At 44.9% G+C, this 15786-nt stretch overlaps 1 protein-coding gene across 1 annotated transcript in view; it reads left to right on the top strand.

Annotated features, from left to right (window-relative positions):
• LOC124594025 (lachesin-like) overlaps nucleotides 1-15786 on the top strand; it is a 157318-nt gene that overhangs the window by 42473 nt on the left and 99059 nt on the right. Inside the window, exon 2 of the mRNA XM_047132376.1 lies at nucleotides 6358-6490. Coding sequence (XP_046988332.1) covers nucleotides 6358-6490 — 133 coding nt within the window. The remainder of the gene's footprint in view (nucleotides 1-6357; nucleotides 6491-15786) is intronic.

Raw genomic sequence — 15786 nt, 5'->3', positions numbered from 1 at the left:
CTTTAATGCGTGGGCAGTCTGCCGAATGTGAGAGGCAACGCTGGTGGCAAGCACTATGGGACTTAACATCTGAGGTCATCAGTCCCCTAGAACTTAGAACTACTTAAACCTAACTAACCTAAGGGCATCACACAGATCCATGCCCGAGGCAGGATTCGATCCTGCGACCGTAGCGGTCGTGCGGCTCCGCACTGAAGCGCCTAGAACCGCTAGGCCACAGCGGCCGGCTTTTGCTTTTGTTGATCTTCATCTTATATCCTCCTTTCAAGACACTGACCATTCCGCTCAACTGCTCTTCCAGGACCTTTTCTGTCTCTGACAGAATTGCAGTGTCATCGGCGAACCTCAAAGTTTTTATTTCATTCCTATGGTGCCGTGCGGGATTAGCCGAGCGGTCTGGGGCGCTGCAGTCATGGACTGTGCGGCTGATTCCGCCGGAGGTTAGAGTGTTCCCTCGGGCATGGGTGTGTGTGTTTGTTCTTAGGATAATTTAGGTTAAGTAGTGTGTAAGCTTAGGGACTGATGATCTTAGCTGTTAAGTCCCATAAGATTTCACACACATCTGAACATTTTTTCTTCCCCATGGATTTTAATTCCTACTCCGAATGTTTCTTTTGTTTCCTTTACTGCTTGCTCAATATACAGATTGAGTAACATCGGGGATAGGCTACAACCCTGTCTCACTCTCTTCCCAACCACTGCTTCCCTTTCATGCCCCTCGACTCTTATATCTGCCATCTGGTTTCTGTACAAATCGTAAATAGCCTTTCGCTCCCTGTATTTTATCCCTGCCACCTTCATGATTTGAAAGAGAGTATTCCAGTCAACATTGTCAAAAGCTTTCTCTTAAGTCTACAAATGCTAGGAACGTAGGTTTGCCTTCCCTTAGTCTATTTTCTAAGATAAGTCGTAGGGTCAGTATTGCCTCACGTGTTCCAACATTTCTACGGAATCCAAACTGATCGTCCCCGCTGTCGCCTTCTACCAGTTTTTCCAAGGACAGTAATTTAAACTACAAACATGAAAAAATATCATTTTTTTCCTTCCGAAACCCCGCATATGTCATGGATGTCGGTGGATTACAATGATCGTCTTTGCGTCAAATCCCAATAAACACAGTAGCTTACGTAACAGATATCTAGCGTCCTGCGAGACAAATAATGCAATATTTGTTAAGTCAGTGAGCGAAATACATGAATACTAAGAGTCTCCTCTTTGCGTGAACTCCCTGTGTTTCTCATCGCTGCTCCATCTCTCACCTTATCCAACCACAACACTAACTGGCGACAAAACTCGATATTTCTTCAGCTGTGACATAGGACGCGCTTAATAACGGTGGAAATAAGCTTCAGGTAGCCTTTGATCTTTTTAAAAGAAGTCACCGTCGTAGTACAGAAGGATGAGCCGTCCTGGCTGATATAATGCCGCTGAGAGCTACTGAAGGCGAAGCCGTCCGTGCACAGACAGAAAGAATTCTTGATGAAGTATTTAGCTCTTCAACGATTGTGAGACCGCAAGATATTCGACCTTAAGAGGAGAGTATCACTGGTAGGTAACGTAAACAGAAGGATGAAATGTTTTCAAAAAATGGCTCTGAGCACTATGGGACTCAACTGCTGTGGTCATAAGTCCCCTAGAACTTAGAACTACTTAAACCTAACTAACCTAAGGACAGCACACAACACCCAGCCATCACGAGGCAGAGAAAATCCCTGACCCCGCCGGGAATCGAACCCGGGAACCCGGGCGTGGGAAGCGAGAACGCTACCGCACGACCACGAGATGCTGAAATGTTTTCCGTCTTCGACGTGCTCGTATAGTTTAAATGCGTGTGTTCGCTAGCAAGTAACTTCCGCGGGTAACTTCAGCATGCGCGTGCTGAGGTGTCTACGTTAGAATGAAAACTTACAAGTTTACTTCCACAAGTCGCTCGGGCAAGTTGCGAGTAATTTCAGTAACTTGCTGCAAGTACTAGCAGAAGTGTTTCCACTAGAGTCGCATCGTGAGGCAGGCAAGTGAACGTTCGCAGTGTCGTGCTTAAAATCCAGCAGCCGCCACCTTTATTGTATTATTATTATTGAAGAAAAATCGTGACGAAGAACAAAAAGTTCAGAAAAAAGAAAAATGTTTGGGTGAAGGGATGGATAAAGAGGTGCACCTTCAATTTATCTAGAAACATAAATGAATGAACTAAAATCGGAGCACTTGGTTCACCTCAAAAACTTTCTGAGAATGTCGTATGCAAGTTTCGAATCTCTCTTGCCTGTCGTTGGCCTACAGTGAAATATTCGAAAACGGGATACAAAAATGCGGCAGACTATATCACCGAGAGACCGCCTTTTAATTACTGTTGTATTTTTGCAAACAGTATTTCTTACTTTGATTACAATCTAGTTCAGTGCCCGCTGTTTCGCTCGCGTAGAGCGTATAGTCTGCACAGTTTTTTTTTGTTTTCCTTTAACCGAATTTTTATGTTGTTCCCAAACTGCGACATCTTCTAAACTTTTACGCAAATTAAGGCCATAGAAGAATGAACTTTTCCGAACGGACCTCTGACCAAAAAGCGATTCTGATAGATGCAGTCGCCGGTTTTTGTTAATGGTACCTTTGGAGTTCTTGTGGTGATATTTCCATAGAAACTTCCATCCCCTAACACATATTTCTTTAGAAGTAAATTCCAGGTTTCTTAGATATAGCTTTAAAATGGTTTAATGAAACAAAATATTTTCAAAAAACACTGAAACACGAATTTCTTTTATTTCAAACCGAGAGACCGAATTAAAATTTTCTGAGATTCAGCTATAGTTTCATGATTTTCATACGTAGCTTCCGTAATGGCGTCTGTAACTGAGGTGCGTTCCACGCAGAGAGCTGTTACTGAATTCCTTTTGGCGGAAAACCAAGGCATTGCAGATATTCAAAAGCGCTTGCTGAATTTCTACGTACGCCTGGTAGTGAAAAAACGCACGGTTAGTGGCTGCGCGTGGTGTCTATCACCATCGCAACAGGGTCGCGCAAACCTGTCTCATCTCCCGTGTGCCGGCCGGAGGCACACAGCTGTTACTCCTGCAATGTTGGAACGTGTGGACACTCTCATTCAAGGTGATCGACGGATTACAATCAAACACCCCGCTGTTCAACAGTACGTCTGTGTTGATGGTGCTGACAAACTCTTCCAAGAGTTGGGCTACTCGAAGGTGTATGCCCGATGGGTTGCTCGCCGCCTAACAGAAGACCATAAAGAGCAATGAAAGACCATCTCTTTGGCACAATGAAGGATGCACTCCGCGGATATCAGTACGTGGAGGATGAGGAGGTTATTGATGCAGTATGACGTTGACTCTCACGTCGACCAGTAGACGGGTACCATGCGGTCAACAGACCCTTTCAGTGTGCTGGCATAAGGGCGTCGCATTATGTTGAAAAATAGGGTTTTGTAGCCAAAAGAGTGGGGAATAATATGGTGTATTGGAATCCTGAACAAAATCAACCTGCTTTCAGAAAAAAATATGTTGCATTACTTAATGAAGGCCCCTCATATGTTTAGGCTTTCGAACGTTACTTTGGTTTCGACCTATCTGTCTTTGCGCCCTTCTCCTTTACGACGCTGACATTTTCGTGCCGGTATTGAAAGCACAAGAACTTCCTACAATTTCGAGAAAAACTTCAAGCAACTGGCAGGTTTGGCAAGCAGATGCAGACAGACGCAAGAAACTGTTTTCACTAACTTGTGGAAGCTAGTTCTGGAAGTTGTCGGAACTTGCGGAAGTCAACTTACTGAGGGTGTTTTTCTACGTCAGAGCACTTTCATAAGTAGCTTCTGCAAGCGACTTGCGGAAGTTAACTTGCTAAACAGCGGACACACGCCTTAATGCGCACACGCTAGGGTGTAAGACAGCTAGGTGAGCGAGGCCTAAATCGAATATGGGAGGTATTTTAGCGACCACTGATCTGGTATATTGTCCGGCCTGACTGTGGTCTTCAGGTGGTTTTCCACTCTCGTTTAGGCAAATGCTGAGGTGGTCCCAAACCACCGCCACGGATAATACAATATCAGTCAGTTAAAATACGATGACACAATGAACGAACTTTACAGACAAATAGCGCTCACGAGCCCCCTCGTTTACGTTAACTGACGACTGTGGTGGCAGGAAGGATATCCGGCCGCATAGTTAAAATAAAATTAATCTGCGAAATAATGAAAACAGTGAACTCGAACGATAGACTAAACGCTAGGAAAGACAGATATGTCTTTGCGCTAGTTGGCACGTGTTCCTCATGATGTGCGACTGCTGTTGCTTTGTGAGCATACCTGTTTATTTTAGGCGAAAGTGACAAGTGCGTGTAGAGTTTAATGTTTGTGTTGGTTCAAATGGCTCTGAGCACTATGGGACTTAACTTCTGAGGTCATCAGTCCCCTCGAACTTAGAACTACTTAAACCTAAGTAACCTAAGGACATCACACACAGCCACGCCCGAGGCAGGATTCGAACCTGCGACCGTAGCGGTCGCGCGTTTCTAGACTGTAGCGCCTAGAACGTCCCCTTCCAACGGAGTGATCATTGCGCCGCGCTCTCACTCCACGAGATATTGCGGAGAGCTACATGGTTTAAGCCACGACGTTAGCACATAAGAAACCGTATGCAGCATCTCCTCCCGCCCTTTCTCGCGAAATCTCAATGACGGTTGACCAAATATCAGGATACAATCAGACTCCAACACGAGTCCTACCTCATTGTGGTGTGATTTAAATTAATTGATATATGAAATTTAGGTCTGAAGTTGCGACGTTGTAACAAGTGGTGCCACCATAGCTGTGCACTGCGAAAGAAAATCTCGTAAAATATCCCAGACTCACTTTTAGTAGATGAGAGAAAATAGATAAACCTTATGATGGCGGTTTTAATGCTTCGGGTGTTCTACGCAATCACCCCGTACTTGAATACAACACGCAGAACGTTCATACAACCGTGTCAAACTGTCAGAAAAGTCTTGCCTTGAAATTCTGTTCAGCTCCCGCGCCACACTGACTTTCAACGTCAGTTATGTCGTCAAACCGTTGATCCTTCACGTGAATTTCTACGCTTTGTCGTTTGTAGTAGGTTCGTATGGATAACACCAAGTCTCGTCACCCGTGATGATTTTTTTCCAGGAAAGAATTATCCGTGTTTTGGATTTGAGTCGGGCACAGCATGCGTCCAGAACATCACTCTTTGTGTTAGGGAGCCAATACGTGCTTTTTCTCTTCTTCAAAAATGGTTCAAATGGCTCTGAGCACTATGGGACTCGACATCTGAGGTCATGAGTCCCCTAGAACTTAGAACTACTTAAACCTAATTAACCTAAGGACATCACACACATCCATGCCCGAGGCAGGATTCGAACCTGCGACCGTAGCGGTCGCGCGGTTCCAGACAGAAGCGCCTAGAACCGCTTCGCCACACCGGCCGGCTTTCTCTTCTTCAAAACATTTTGGAGAATGTCTTGTGCACTTGATTGGGAGGTGTTGCTCCTTTGCGATTTGCGACACAACAACATTGACACACTCCAGCCGCGCCGGATTAGCCGAGCGGTCTGAGGGTTGCAGTCATGGACTGTGCGGCTGGTCCCGGCGGTGGTTCGAGTCCTCCCTCGCGCATGGGTGTGTGTATTTGTCCTTCGGATAATTTAGGTTAAGTAGTTTGTAAGCTTAGGGACTGATGACCTCAGCAGCTAAGTCCCATAAGATTTCACACACATTTTTTTGAACACATTCCAGTCGCACGTCCACTACTTGACATTGCCTTGTCACAACTGGTTGGTCAAATGAACATCTGTTATTAGTTCAATCCGGCACCGTAGTTACTGCGCTGACGTCGCTTATACGCCAGGAATAAAATGAATCTCGAAACTACTTGGATGGACGATGTCTCTGAGAATGTCCAAACCCGTTTTTCATTTTAGTGAGGGCCGGAGAAATGTTTTTCTTTCAAATAGATAAAATCGTAGTGCGCAGGAAAGGTTCGTACTTGACAACTGCAAACCACAGTGCTTTGGGGAACGGAGGTGGCTCGTGACGATACAAAGATGGCGGGCGGAGGGTAGGGGGGGGGGGCGCAATACCAGGCTCTCATAGGTGAACTGCTGGTGGGAGCAACCGCCTCGCTGTCAAATACCCACTAATTTAAGTCAGACTACAGTGTGTGTTAGCGGCCTTGGCAGCTAAAGCGTGTGCACACAGCGTACAGAATGCTCGCTGTTGTCACAGTGGTTATGGATGTGTTGCCGCATCACTTGGCGTGGAAGGTGCGCTCGGAAGTGAAATCCGGGCCGTGAATAGGTGTCGAGGCTGGTGCGTGTCTGCCCTGCCAAAAACAGGCGCGGCGGTGGCCGGAGGTCGATGACCTCGGTCGCGTCACGCTGGCCCACTGCCTGGAGCGCCCTGGCGGCGGTGATAGTGGTGGAGGGGCGGGGGAGCCGAAGAAACAGCTGCGCGGCGCGGCAACGCGGGGTGGGTGTGGCTCTACGCTGACGCAGTCGTCGCCGCGGCTTTAACGCTTTGCATGCGAGTCGCGCATTTTTATACGATAAACTTTTCAATATTCAGACACATTTTGAATGTGATAACATGCCAACTGCCCAGTACACTTCCTTTAATGTTCAACATTTTGACGTCATACTGGTTTTCACAAATGGAGTGATGTACATTTCTCATCTAAATTATTAAGTTTTGGAAAGAGACGTATAGTGTTGTTTAGGGTGGCGACTTACCAGAAACGCGGGAATATTGTGAAGTAGCGGATCAACTGAATTTGCTGGAAAAAATGGCTGAAGATCCAGGGAATTCTGAGAGGTTTTGGAGGAATTGAACTGTTGCTGAAAACAAAACAGGCTGAGATTCTGATTTGGAAATAATCGGCTGTGGAGTCGCATCAGGAAAGGTGATGTACGGAACTGAAGTATTGAAATGTTTGTTGTTCGATCACTGCTACCTCTGGGACATTCGTCGACCTCGAAAATCTTCGATACTCTGCGTTCTCGGGCTCCAGGCCATTTCACGTAGCGTGAGTTTTAGTTTTAAGGGGCGCGGCGTGTGACGTAAGGTAAATTCGTCATTCAACATAAAAGTAAAAGTAGATTTTTTATAAAAGACATGGATAGTAATCCGGAGACCGCCCGGATAACCGCGCGCGCTAGTACACCGCTCCCGGGATTCGGGGAGGTGCGCGGACCCTGGAACAAATCCACTCGGCCGAGGAACGACGAGGGATGGTCCGCTGGCCAGCCTCTTTGTGGTTTTTACGCGGTTTCCCAACCCCAACAATATTATTAATCCTTTTTTAAAAATAAGAAATCACAAATAAGTATCATATTCTGTACATGTACGATTTCGTATTGTGAAAGGACGACCTACCTTAGTAATAAGGTGGCATGTCATTTGTAAATTGCAGCAAATAAATAAATAAATAAATGAACAAACCACCAGGTAGGTGAATACCGGGCTGGTATCCAAGTGCCGAATCAGTGACACGATTCGCAAACATTTCGGAAAAACTCTGACTCTTTCACACGGGATAACCCCAGACGCAGACAGATTGGAGTGCATTGAGTCCGCCGGGGCGGTGAGGGGGGGGGGGGGGGGGGAGGGGTTGCGACAGGAAGGAGATCCGGCCACCTCTGTTAAATCCAGATTAACATATCAGCCCCGTGAAGACACAGGATAAAACGAGGAAAGAAAGAATATAAGGAGGAGTCTGGAAGTGAACGAGCATGTTTTGTAGATAAGCAATGAATATGCAGGCTATGGTTCTTTTCAACTGGTTTCAGTGCGAAGCCGAATTTGAGGCACTTCAACAATGACTACAGCGTAGAGAGAGTCAGGTTTGAAACTTGATGTGTTGTTGTCAAATTGTAGTGATACTACATTCCAGTGACAGCAGCTTGTTCCTGTGAGGGTTTCCCATGTACTTGAGGTGACACGGAATGATGACAAAAATGGTTCAAATGGCTCTGAGAACTATGGGACTTAACAGCTGTGGTCATCAGTCCCCTAGAACTTAGAACTACTTAAACCTAACTAACCTAAGGACAACACACACATCCATGCCCGAGGCAGGATTCGAACCTGCGACCGTAGCAGTCGCACGGTTCCGGACTGCGCGCCTAGAACCGCGAGACCACCGCGGCCGGCGGAATGATGACAGGCAACGACAGTAACAGAGGAATCCCCCATATCTTACAAAATTGTTGTTGAAACCATAAATCCCGGATGAACTCGGAATATCCGCTAATCAGTGAAGCGGCAATTCAGAATAATGCAATTCTCATTTATGAAATGTAGTACAGTAAAGATTACTCCTACATACAATAAAAGTCGTTTCACGGAAATTTGGAATTTCAACCTTGAAAAAACCTGGAGATCACACTTATTGTTCATGGTGTATATTCTCGTAAAAAACTAACAGGAAAAGTTGATAATATTGACACCCAAGGTTTTCGGGACAGTACAGTCTCACTTTGATCGCCATGTCCACATCTCTTGACTGGGATTGTGCAGCCTTGGTCTTGCCGTTTAGATCATAGTAAAGTGTTAGTGAAGTGGCCAAGGTTCACATAAACTTCGTTAGAGGTACGAAAAAGGTTATATCTGTAGTTAATAACCGTTCACCCCGCAATATATTCATTGCATAGTCCTTTACCTATCAGGAACTACTAATGTGAATAACATTAAGTTGTATGTGAAAGTACACACGCAAAGTTTCATTCCGTGCACACTGTCATCTTGAATGTTTGACTATTAGTTATGCTACGAGACAATGAGGATATAATGGCATCACGTTGTAATAATATTAAAATATCACTCGTTTCGGGCCAATTCCCTTCATCTTCCAGAGTTTAGCATGCACAACTAGTGAAATATTGTTCTTCAGTTTAAATTAAACTCAAATACAGCAAACTTATATACAGCTGTGCATTGCTTGGGAAGGGGTGTGATGTTTGAAGTTTCGCACTTCTTGACGTTAGTACGAGTTGTGCTGCTCCTTGCTTCCATAGTGCGATCTAGTCAACCTGTGTTGGTGGTCAGTAGCCTTCCGCTTTAGTGAATTTTATAAACTGAGTGACGGGAATGGTTTGTGATGGACGAATGCTACGTCTAGATGCGGCCTATGGAGGGAGTTCAGAGACGATATCTGAGCCCTCTGTTATACAGGCAGGTATATAGTGAACGTGGCGGCAAGTCGCGAGTTAACCAACTTTGAGCGTGGGGTGGTATTCGGTACAAGACACATTGGTCATGGGATATCGAAGATTATACAATAATTCGTCTTTCCAAGGTCAGCGGTGTCTAGGCTGGATCTTCGATGTCGCGGAGAGAACGTCTCCAGACGTGTGAGCCGCCGCACAGGACGGCGATAGATGTTCTCGGCGTCTTCCGCGGTCGCAAACTTCAATAAAATCTTCGCGGTTTACAAGCCGCATCACTTCGACTAAAATAGTCGAGGTTTGGACAGATATCTCCGCCATCGTCATCGGTAACGGATGGCGGAGGCTGCTATCGAAAGCTCTTATGTTTTATTCGAAATGACACGTTTTGTAAACCGAGAAGATTTTATTGACGACCACTGGTGTTGGACGGGCGGATGTCGCTTCTGCAGAGCCATACCGGGCGCTAGACGCTCTGACAAGGGTCAGATAGCCGCCGCTTTGGAAGTGGAGCGTCAGAGACCCATTTCTACCAGGAGTGTACGGAAGCAAATGCACCGCATAGGCTTCAGCATCCGACGAACGATATAACATCCAGTGGTTTCCCATGACTCAGTCATCCACAAGGGGAAGGCCTCAGACACGACCAAGCGTTTCGACTCCTGTTTGGCAGGTCGTTTTTGTACAACCTAAAAGTAAATAGTCTTAAGATATTTTCGCTCCATATTCCCTTGTTTACGAAAAAGCCATCATTAAGATTCATAGCGCGCAGTCCACTTAGAATTGACGAGATCGATAGATAACTGAAAACTGACCATTTTTCGTCATCGGTTGTTTACGAAAAAGCCATCATTAAGGTTCATAGCGCGCAGTCCACTTAGAATTGACGAGATCGATAGATAACTGAAAACTGACCATTTTTCGTCATCGGTTATGGGACCGGCAACACACACATTTGTCTAGGAATCGAAGGCAGAAATTGTTACCATTAGTGATTATGTAGCCATAAGGTAAGCTGTGTCCAACGAAAGCGCCACTGGCTTAGCGACAATGGCAGGGCTGGGGAACAGGGAACCTATGTTCGGTCCGCAAATGCATTCTAATTCTTTTTTCATTTGTATTTTCCTTCGTATCGAATTTGGTAGGAATAAGTGGGTTAGGCTGGCCGCGGTGACCGTGCGGTTCTATGCGCTGCAGTCCGGAACCGCGGGACTGCTACGGTCGCAGGTTCGAATCCTGCCTCGGGCATGGATGTGTGTGATGTCTTTAGGTTAGTTAGGTTCAAGTAGTTCTAAGTTCTAGGAGACAGATGACCTAAGATGTTAAGTCCCATAGTGCTCAGAGCCAATAAGTGGGTTAATAAGGGAAGCAAATCGATAATAAATAATAACAAAGTAGTTAAATAAATTTCGCGGGTAACTTGGATTATAAAGAATTAAAACGCTAAGTATCGTTGTGTGAAGTTAGTTGTAATGTGATTCTCCAATGCTGCGTGTTGAATGATTTGTTCTCAGACCGGACTTGGTCATTATTGTGAAGCGAGTTGCGTAGATCGACACATCCACGTCTGATAATATGATGATAGATGATTATCTTGATGTTGGCTTCGTTATGTTCTTTGGAGGCATGATAACATCCAGAGGTTTTCTTCTAGTACGGAGAAAATTAACTGATCAGACAATTGAGCAAATTAGGTAATCCTCGAAGTACTAAATGAAGTACAGTATCTGAATTTCTAAACGTTTGTATTATGCAACATTTCCCATATTACGATGGCATAGATTGAACAAACAAATCGAATAATACATCTGCCTTATGCAATCTCGTAAAACGACTAGCCTTCATTTACCCCATTTCTCGCCAAGTCTCTACACAATGAAATGAAATGAGCGTATGGCATCTTTGGCCGGGAGTCACCATCCGGGGAAGTTCGGCCGCCAGGCGCAAGTTTTATTTCAGTTGACGCCACATTGGGCGACTTGCGCGCCGGTGATGAGGATGAAATGATGATGGGGACAACACAACACCCAGTCCACGAGCAGATAAAACCTCCAACCCTGCCGGGAATCGAACCCGGGCCCGCTGCACGGGAGGCCATCACGTTACCACCCAGCTAAGCAGGCAGTCCTCTACACAATAAAGAGCAGAGATACTGTGCCAAGCAAAGTGTTTACATCTTTGTCAAAGACAATCACTGGTACATATTTAGCTGAATTAATAGAACAGAATTTGCAAAATTTTATATAAAAATTTCAGAATTATTTTAAATACATGGAATATAAATAATTAGTCGCGAAATAATTTATTTTTCATGTACACAGTTTTCATATGAATTTTTCTTTAGGCAAGCAGACCTGTCGGTACCCTCTGGTATCGTAGGATACCGATTGTATCATTGGCTTGATTATATTACTCAGTGAATGTAGACTCTTATGTTTGATAACTAAGTTAATATCACAAAAGCGTCTGATCTTCAGTGCGCTTTAAAATATGGGACTGGAGCGCTCCTGTTTTGATTCAGAGATACCTATTTGAGAAAAGTGTGTGTTCATTTTTATTGGGAGCCGCAGTCGGTGCCTGACCTCGATAGTTGTATTTGAAGTTTGCTTTTTCATGCCTGTAGAAAACTTGTTTATGTTTCTTACCTCAGTCTCTGCCAATCGTGTAGTCTGAATGCCTTGTGTGTGAAAACACGAGAGATTAGAAGTTGTATCGGGCGTGCATCGGTCGTTGCCACACTGTAACGCGAGCGTGCATCACGTGATGTAACTACTTAGCCAAGTAGCATGAGCCAACTGCAAGGACACTAGCTGCATGAGCACGTAAGTGGGCATGACGTATCCGCGTCATAATAGAACCGTCTTCTGGAACAATGCACGAAGCAGTCGCATGTGGAACGCGCCTAAGGCCGCATGACGGCAGGATGACTCGTGACCGCAATTGCCTTGCATGCGCAACTGTGTCATGTTTAGCTTTTGTTTTGCTGCGGCCATTTAGCAAATTACAGCGAATTGAGTCACCGAGCGTGAGGAGCGCCGTTTCGCCGTTAAACAGGAATTTGTGTGTCCACTACGCGTGTCTGCGATGATAAGTTTACTTGGCGTGCAACAACGCTGGTAATGAGACGAAATGCGTTTGCAGATGCACCAAGTGGTTCCAAGTTGACAGAACGAGTCCACAATAGTTGTTTCAATGAAACTGACTATTACATCGACACGCAGGTCGCCGAAGTGGCGTCAAATCGAAAGACCTGCACCAGGCGAACGGTCTACCCGACGGGAGGCCCTAGCCACACGACATTTCCATTTTACATGATATTTTCATGTATCCTGCACACATTTCATTTTCTTGACCTTAAAAATGCACTGCTGTGCATGACTTAAGGACGAAAGTAATTTTCTCATGATGTGTCACTGCCAAGTAACATTGCTCGATGGAACTTGCACCGCCGGTCGCTGTGGACGAGCAGTTCTAGGCGCTTCAGTGCGGTACCGCGCTGCTGCTACGGTCGCAGGTTCGAATCCTGCCTCGGGCATGGTTCAAATGGCTCTGAGCACTATGGGACTTAACTTCTGAGGTCATCAGTCCCCTAGAACTTAGAACTACTTAAACCCAACTAACCTAAGGACATCACACACATCCATGCCCGAGGCAGGGTTCGAACCTGCGACCGTAGCGGTCTCGCGGTTCCAGACTGTAGCGCCTAGAACCGCTCGGCCACCACGGCCGGCGCCTCGGGCATGGATGTGTGTGATGGCCTTAGGTTAGTTAGGTTTAAGTAGTTCTAAGTCTAGGGGACTGATGATCTCAGATGTTAAGTCCCATAGTGCTTAGAGCCATTTGTACCAGTTTTTAACTTCCACCATACATAGAAAGAAAGGCTACAGTGTAGTACAGATGGTAACTGTAAGAAATACAGAATGAGGCGAACAGAAATGACACTTTTTTTCGAATACAGTAATTACGCAGAAATCAGCGCTCCCGTGGTGGCCACAAGGTTGATAGAACGTTCCATTGCTCCTCGAGCGCGGTTGACAACTGTTGGATGTGCTGCGTACGTTTCCCCAACGCATTCCACACCTGCTCGATGGGATTTAATACGGTGCGACGGGTAGCCAGTCCATTCACCGAATATCTTCTCGTTCCAGACGGTCCTCCATCTCTGCGGTCGCGCATTGTCAACCGTAAAAGTGAAGTCAGGGCCGAATGAACTCCTGGAAAGAGCACATAGGGATGTAGTATAGTGTCACAATAACGTTGACAGGAGAATGTACCCTGTTCAAAGATTTGGAAGTCAGTACGCCCACGCAACATTATACTTTCCCACTCCATAACACATGCATCACTAAAACGATCATGTTCGACAATGCTGGACATGTCCTCATACGGCGAGTGGCGGCAACACGTAACGCACCCAGGAACATTATCGTACATGATCGTTTTGGTAGCCCAGGAGTTACGGGTGGTGAAGCGCAATGCTGCATCGGCATACTGACCTCAAAACGTCTGAACTCAGTACACTTACCGGTCAATGCTATTACGACACTGAACTCCTTCCCCACTTCGTCTTTTCAGGAGTGCATTCGGTCTTGCTTCATTTTTATGCATGACAAATTGCGACCGCATCGAACGGTGCAGGTGGAGGAATTCTTGGAACGAGAGGATATTCGACGAATGAACTGCCCTGAAGGTTTACACACCGGTGTCTCTTGAGAGATAATGTGATGGAATAGCCAATTTTACGTTACGAAAATTTCAGATACGAGAAGATTTTAAAAAGGAAGGACCGATTATCCACAACTTATGATAGATATGCAGTGCAAGAGAACATTCACTCACATTATTTTTGCTTTTTATCTATGTATCAGTATATGAGGACTTATCTCGAAGAAACAATGACAGATCTTCGATGCACAAGCAATCAAAGTTCCTCGCGCTGCTGTTGCATTTTCTCTGTATAATAGGTCGATGACTTGGCTGCGAAAATATACAAACCCGCCGCCAACGATATTAAAAAAAAGTCTGCTCTATCCCCCTCTCTCTCTCACTCATACACACACACGGCATAAACATCATAAATAGAAGTTAGTATCGGATATACTTCGTTAGGTTGGCAACAAATTGGAAAACATACCAAAGACGATGAAACACGTAATAGAGTAGCAATATTCACGCTGTGAAAAGCAGTGTACGACGAAATAGTTGTATCTGGTGACAAAAGAACAATAGTCCACCACAAAAAAGGGTGAGAAACATGGTGAACAGTGTGTGAAAGACGAGAAAACAAAGATGTGATTATATGGCAGTGATAAAAGTAGTAGTGCGACATCCACACCAGATGTGAAGAAACGCAGATCAGCAAATCGTAATTAATTACTTTTTTTACAAAAAATCGCGAAGTGAACTGTTTGATAATATATAACTAACAAAACTGTATCGTTATAGATCTCACTGATGATGCCTTAGAGCAGGAGAAGGCGAAACGCGTATGGGATAAATAATGTAACTAGCAGCAGGAAAAGGCAGTTTTATTTACAAAACAAGTATTTAGATGCTTGCTGCGGAGGATGGCCACCCAAACAAATTTGATATACGACGAGTTGCTGAATTTATCAATAGAAAAGGCATACTGTTTCTAAAATTCGCTGTGAACTGGGAGATATTTATCGACATTTAGCAATAAGCAAAGGAAAAGCAAAACAGTGGTGTCGTGCATTTAGCGGCAGTCGTACAAATGTAGACGATGAGGAGAAAAGTGCCAATCGTAGGGTTCAGATAGGACAGCCTATCTGTACCAGCCTGTCTCATGAGAGAAGCGTAGCTCGTCTCTTCTACGGGTGACTGAGTTACTGCTGTAGATGTTTTGCTATTCAGTCACCGTAATTTATGACATGGCGTGATTCATCTGTGCTGAGCGTAGCGCCGTTGCAGAAATTGAACACTGCTGTTCTGGCAAGAATTTCCTGTGACGCCATTGTATCATATGTTGCACGTCTAAGTGCGTAGTATGAGTCACATTGAAGAGTGCTTTTAATACACATTTTTATATGTGAATATGTAAATTAGTGGAAGGGGCAGAATAATTCCGGTGTCAGCAGATAACTTGTTGCTTCTAGCAGTTATCAGTACGGGCGCTTGTAGACTGGTGTCATTTCATGCGCGTAACTTACGAATAATGTGTTAGAAATACTACGTTTCTTAACAAGATTTTGTCCTGCGGTTGTGACCTGTTATTCCTAGATAGTAACTGGAGAGGTCCTAAACTACGTTGTAGTTGCTAACAGCAGACGCATTTGCATCTATAATGTCTTAGGGAGTTAAACCATAAGGCACTTTTGATTCTGGTACAGATTTCTGCCCTGCTGACATCTCATGCGCATAATTAATTCGTTAGCAAATACGTCTGATAACAAAAATGATTCTTTGGTTGCGAAATATCCGAAGTACATTACGGCGAGGTCTTAAAACACCTTATAGTTTCAAATACCAGAAACATCTTCTCCTGTAATGTCTTTTAAACCATACTACACTTTTAATGAGGATGCGTTTGATGGCTTATGTTGTTTCCAATCCCATGTCGACAGTAAATCTCACCATTTCCGA

Source organism: Schistocerca americana, chromosome 2, assembly GCF_021461395.2.
Source record: "Schistocerca americana isolate TAMUIC-IGC-003095 chromosome 2, iqSchAmer2.1, whole genome shotgun sequence".
In the NCBI taxonomy this organism is placed as follows: domain Eukaryota; kingdom Metazoa; phylum Arthropoda; class Insecta; order Orthoptera; family Acrididae; genus Schistocerca; species Schistocerca americana.
The sequence above is the reverse complement of the archived record's forward strand: the minus strand, read 5'-3'. Positions and strand labels throughout refer to the sequence as shown.